This window comes from Phymastichus coffea, unplaced genomic scaffold, assembly GCF_024137745.1.
Source record: "Phymastichus coffea isolate CEN01 unplaced genomic scaffold, Cenicafe_Pcof_1.1 PCOF00040, whole genome shotgun sequence".
Classification (NCBI taxonomy): domain Eukaryota; kingdom Metazoa; phylum Arthropoda; class Insecta; order Hymenoptera; family Eulophidae; genus Phymastichus; species Phymastichus coffea.
The window spans coordinates 1,986,531-1,992,662 of record NW_026706851.1 but is presented as its reverse complement, the minus strand read 5'-3'; the positions used below and the strand labels follow the sequence as shown (position 1 = coordinate 1,992,662).

At 46.5% G+C, this 6,132-nt stretch overlaps 1 protein-coding gene across 1 annotated transcript; it reads left to right on the top strand.

Annotated features, from left to right (window-relative positions):
- The first annotated feature begins 1,513 nt into the window (after positions 1-1,513).
- Positions 1,514-5,453, top strand: LOC131664110 (POU domain protein CF1A). The gene has a single exon (XM_058934982.1). It carries the CDS (start codon positions 2,186-2,188, stop codon positions 3,644-3,646), a length of 1,461 nt encoding a protein of 486 aa, XP_058790965.1. The 5' UTR covers positions 1,514-2,185; the 3' UTR covers positions 3,647-5,453.
- The last annotated feature ends 679 nt before the right edge of the window (positions 5,454-6,132 follow it).

The following is a 6,132-nucleotide window of genomic DNA, read 5'->3' as shown; positions in this document are numbered from 1 at the left end:
GATGTTCAATGTCAATCATGACTTTAAGAATCGATTGTCAATACGTCTAGTAAAATTTATTTGTAAATTTTGTGTCATTTTAGATGTGATTTGCAGGTAATTACCTGACTTATTCTATGGAGTATTTTATTCAGAAATTTAAATCCGCAATGTTAATAATATAGAAAAATTCGATATGTTTTTTAAACATTCACGCTTAGAATATGCATGTAACGCCATCATTCATAATATGTATAGTAGAACTTTACTAAAAATATAATGGTAGAATTAAATAAAAATAATTTCTAAAAATAAATAAAAAGCACATACGGTGGATGGAAAATTATAAAATCTTATTATGAATTATTTACTTAACTTATTCATTAAATTAAATTTCACCTAAATGCAATTGGTTAATGTTTAGGTATCACAAATGGTATAACGTTGGATGCCTCCTTATTTTTCATTATTATCATTTAACACAAGCTTATTTAATTATGTGTTCGTACTAAACATACAGAACATAAGATCCAGTTACCTGTGATTCTCATTTAAATATATAAATGCTTTACTCGCCTTATTATATTATAGATTTATTATTACATTGTAGATTTATTTTACTATTCGTCTATGAAATACATATTTTCATTGAGATTATTAATCAACGAATTCATTATTGTGTAGAACAAAGTTGCGTGCGATCGTTTGTACACCCGCGCGCGCGTGTGTACCTGTTGCGCACGTATATCACTGTAGCGATTCACCAATCGTTGTCTGTTTTCTAAAACACGAAATTTAGGTTTTCTTTTTTGTCTTTAAGTTTGCGTATCTATTAGAGGTTGTTTTGCCCTAGCAGAGCGATGTGAGATGGAAAAACATGAAAAAAATAGTATTAGAGCGCTTGATGGCTTCGATAAGAAGTATGCTGGTCTATATTTGTGAAAAATAGAAAACAGTGAAATAATAGAGCGAAAGGGCTAGAGGGCAAAATGCCAATGCTTATTCGGGAAAAAGGCACGAGATAGGATGAGAATTCAAGCTAATAGAGTGCGGGAGGAGCCGATCGAGAGGGTGTGGAGTTGGGCAAGGGCTGAAGAGGTCAGAGCAAGAAAAGGGTATAAAGACACCGAAGGACGAGAAATGGAGTGCGAGCCGAGTCGAGCTTGAGACAGTGTGCAGAGAGCGAGACGGACTGATGCGCGCGCGCTCGAGTCTGCCGGTGCTACATGTCACAGTCGCGGGTGCGAGTCGCTTGGTAGTGGGGACGAGGCCGCCGCCGAGTGGGCGGGCCACGGTGAGGCAACTCGTCGGATCGGCCCCCAAGTAACGCGGCCACCTTGCCAAGCGAGCCAATGCGATAGGGCTCTCGGGGAACGGGTCTGGTGGGGCTCGCGCCGCCGCGTCTCAGCACGTTTCTCGCTCCCTCCGACTCTCTCGGTCTCGCTCCATCTCTGTCTCTCTCCCGCTTGGGTCGACCGAGCCGTACGCTGAGCGAGCGAGCCGCAACCAGCTAGCTAGTCAGTCAGTCGCTCTCTTAGCTCTGTGCGACATGCATAACGCATGAGAGCCACTCCGAGACATATCTTTTTCTCCGTTCTCGTTCTCTTTTCTCTCTTCTCGGCTGTCCGTCTGTCTGCTTCTTTGGCCTGGACTCTGCTCGTGGCCCGTCAGTCTCGAGTGGTCGGCAGTGTGCTCGTGCAGTTTCGTCGCGTCGTCGTCATCGTGCCTCGAGTCCTGTACAGACCGGTACAAATTAGTGCAGCGTAGTGTGCAGGTGTCGTTGAGCGCAGCTGCAGAAAGCGAGGTGAGAGAGAGAGAGAAAGAGAGAGAGAGGGAGAGGAGAACCAAGTGAATGAAGACGAGTGCGCGAACCTAGAGCCGCGGCAGGCTCATCGCGTCTAAATCGCGACAGCCGGGGACACTCGGCACCACGGCATCTCGTCATGGTATCAACGTTCATCGTGCAGTCTCCGACGGCTCGCTGGACAGAGACTACGAGCGGTTCGACCAATCGCTCGATCGTTCTTAATAGTCATAAAGACTGAGTACTACGTCGATTCCATTAGTAAAGAGAGAACGAAGAAGGCGGAAACAGAAATAACAAATAATTGTTGCGCCTGTAAACCGGGGACGAGTTGCCGCCGACTGATCGGAGATAACCTAGTAATTAGAAGGAATTTGGCAAGAGGCAGCAGATCGCCAGTAGATGGCTGCTACGACGTACATGCCGATAAGTAGCGCAGTTTCGTCGGAGCTGGATGGTGGCACGGGATCGGTGAGCGGGATGAATATCGCCGTGAGTGGCTACTCGTCGGGTTCGCCGCGCAGCGCGGCCGACGCCGGAGAGATGAAGTACATGCCGGCGCCGCAGCACCACCACCATCATCATCATCACCATCAGATGACCTCGTCACCGTCGCCGAATGGCTTGTCTCACCCGGCTTCGCTATCGGCTGCCAACCCGTGGGCTTCGCTCGGCCAGCCGGGCAGCGATCCGTGGGCTGCCTCAATGGGCATGCACCATCCCCACCATCATCCGCACGCCCAGGCCAACACCGCCGCGGCTTCGCTGGACGTCAAGCCGTTGGCGGCAGCGGCGGCGGCGGCCCAGGCGCAGGCCGCCCAAGAGCAGGCGATGCAGGCCGCCGCCGCGGCAGCCGCGGCGGCAGCCGGTCACCGGGGCCCGCATCAGTCGCCCCCGGGCATGGCCTCGCCCCACCATTCTCACCATTCGTCGTGGCATGCGCCCGTCGTACCCTCGGCCCACTACAACCCCGGTGGCGGCTCACCCTCGCCGGCCGCTCTGCAGCAATACCACGCCGCGATGAATGGCATCCTGCAGCACCACCAGCCGCACCAGCACCCGCACCAGTTACACCAGGCCCACCAGCAGGCCGGACTGGCGCACCACCTGCGCGACTCGCACAACCACAGTCCGCCCGTGGGCGGAGGTGGCGGGAGCGGCCATCCGCTGCACCCAGGCCATCCGCTCGAGCGTGAGCACAGCGCTGGCGAGGAGGACACCCCAACGAGCGACGACCTTGAGGCCTTCGCCAAGCAATTCAAGCAACGCCGCATCAAGCTCGGCTTCACCCAGGCCGACGTGGGCCTGGCTCTTGGCACTCTATACGGCAACGTCTTCTCGCAGACAACCATCTGCAGGTTCGAGGCGTTGCAGCTCAGCTTCAAGAACATGTGCAAGCTCAAGCCCCTGCTGCAGAAGTGGTTGGAGGAGGCGGACTCGTCGACGGGCTCGCCGACCAACATTGACAAGATCGCCGCGCAGGGCCGCAAGCGCAAGAAGCGCACCTCGATCGAAGTGTCGGTGAAGGGTGCCCTCGAGCAGCACTTCCATAAACAGCCCAAGCCCTCGGCGCAGGAGATCACCTCGCTAGCCGACAGCTTGCAGTTGGAAAAGGAGGTAGTGCGAGTCTGGTTTTGCAATAGGCGCCAGAAGGAGAAGCGCATGACTCCACCCAACACCCTCGGCGACAGCATCATCGAGGGCATGCCGCCGGGCCACCAGCCAGGCGGCGGCCAGCCGGGACTTCACCAGCACTCCTACCACCCGCATGACCACCTGCAGGGCTCACCCATGGGCCACAGCCACAGCCCGCCGATGCTCAGCCCCCAGGGTCTCACAGCGCATTCGCTCGCGGCCCACTAGCGTTCGCCGGCGCCTCCCCCGTTGGGCCTCGTCGCCGCCACGTCGCAGGCCAACTCGTCCGGCGCGGAGGCCGCCGTTTTACCGCCGTTCTACCACCACTACCTTCAGGCACGCTCAGGCAGCTACAACAGCTCGTAGCTCGGCCGCGCCGACTCGTTGTCGCCGGTGCCGATGCCGACGCCAACGATCATGACGGCCTCGCAGACGACGCCACTGTACGCGCTCGACGAGATTGCTCATCAACACCGGGGAGGCTGCTACTGAATCTGCAATCACCTGACACTTCATCATAGTCGTTGACAGAACGCCACCGAATTTGTGCACTCGCTCTCTCGCTACCGCTGTCGTCAAGCTATAGCGTTCGCCGTAGTGCGTGAGTACCAGTGCGCGACTATCGAAGCTTCGTGTGTGCAACCCGCAACCCATCGAGGTTTGTCCCCAACGAACTATTTTTACCCGCAAGCAAACTGTTTTATGCACTTTCTAACGTATAGCATTAGTATCTACCGATTAAACCAATGGACGAGCCCCCCCGTGCACGTCAACCTGATCCGCAAACCCATAATACACAGCGCGGATAACGTAGCACGGCAGGACACGAAAAACGCGCTAGTCGATCGTTGCACGCCCGCGCGCACCAGTTAATGTAACATAAGTAAATACGAACTGTAAATAATGTACCAGATGTATAAAGTTCTAGTAAGCTTTAAGTGAAAAAAGCACGCGTGTGTAACGCGCGGATCGATTTTTTTCCTTTTCTTTAACTTTTTTGTTCTCCAAGTTCTTTTATTTGTTTAATTATTTTTTTTTTTCTTTGCGGGGCTTCCGCCAAACAAGCCAATATTCACGACAGACTGAGCGCGTACAAGAGCGGATTAGCGTGACTTATTAAATACGATTTATTTATAATAAACACAACTCGATTTTAATGTGCGAAATTGAATGTGTTCGATCACGGTTCTTCGAGTCCCTTCTGTACAAAAAAAGTCAGTGATGTCAAGTAGAAAAAATTTTAGAAACATATGATTATGAAGGCAAATACGTCGTCATATTTTAAATGTATATTGTTAATTATATTATTATCATTATTATCAACATCTTACTATTATCATGATTATTATTATTAGATGTCCGCATGCCATCGTCGCGATTGCTATTATTGATTGTCAAGCCCCGTTTTAAAGTTATATACAATAGTAATTGTCGAATTATTTTTTTTTGTATCTCTGTCGGTACCATTATTATTATTATTATTATTATTATTATTATTATTATTATTATTATTATTACTATTACTATTATTATTATTATTAATATTATTATTACTATTATTATTATTATTATTATCATCATTATCATCATCATCATCATTATCATTATTATTGTCATTATTATGATTATAACTGTTATTAAATTCACTTGTTCGGGATGGAGTGCAGAATGAGCATGTTGAATCAAACAGATGTTTTGTAACAACCCGTATAACTTCATATATATTGATATGAGAGTAGTTCATTTGTACAATATTTATATTTGACGAGGTACTTTAGTGCGTACTCCAAGTTCTAGGTGACGTGAACTAAAGTCTTGTACAAATTACCATCTAAACTTATGAAAGTAGCTGAGCGCGATACATGTATGAATATGATAAGAGTTTACGATAAGGTTATAATATGTTATGCTGGCGTATTGATTGATTGGTCGATTGGTTTATTTGTGTGAAAACCAATGAACTAATTAATCGATACTGTACAGAATATAAATTGTGAATAAACTAGAAGGAGTGAGATGTTCCTCCTTTCCATAATTCAACTATTTCTACTTCTTTTTCCTCCAACCTTTTCACCGAACTTCCTGAAGTTTATCACAGCATCAGACCGACTTCGTATGCAATATTTAATATATTAGAGGCTTATCCTTATTCAACATCGCAAATAAAAGCCATTATTCATGAAATTTCTTGCGTCAAATTCAAACTATAATATTTAGTACTAATACCTTCCGCGTACTTTTATGAAAAAACATTCATTGGCAAATTATCATTTGAATGCGTTCCTTGTTAAACATATAAACAATAAAAGTCGTCTAGTTTCTGCATTTAATTGTGCTTGTAAACAACATATATATTAATATGATTTAATTATATTTGCAGCTTACGTAGATGCTATCTCAATGCAAATTTTACAAAATTCAATTTGATGTATATTACTTTGCAATGCCAAACTGGTTAATTTATTTTTTTTATTACACTATTTATTGCGTGAACAAAAAATACATGAAAACACATTATGGTACCGGTACACATACTTTCAAAATTTACTATTGAAATATTCTTCATTAAAGCGCCGTAGACTATTTGAATATATGCAGCTTGTTTGCTACTATTTTATTAACATCTTTCTGTTATCAAGTGTATAGGCCAAGTATGGCTAAGAAATGTTCAAAGTATATAGATACTATCCCATATTATACATTAGAAAGACTTT

What these genes read in the sequence shown, in the direction of transcription:
- LOC131664110 (XM_058934982.1), top strand. Translation starts at nt 2,186, where the DNA reads ATGGCTGCTACGACGTACATGCCGATAAGTAGCGCAGTTTCGTCGGAG.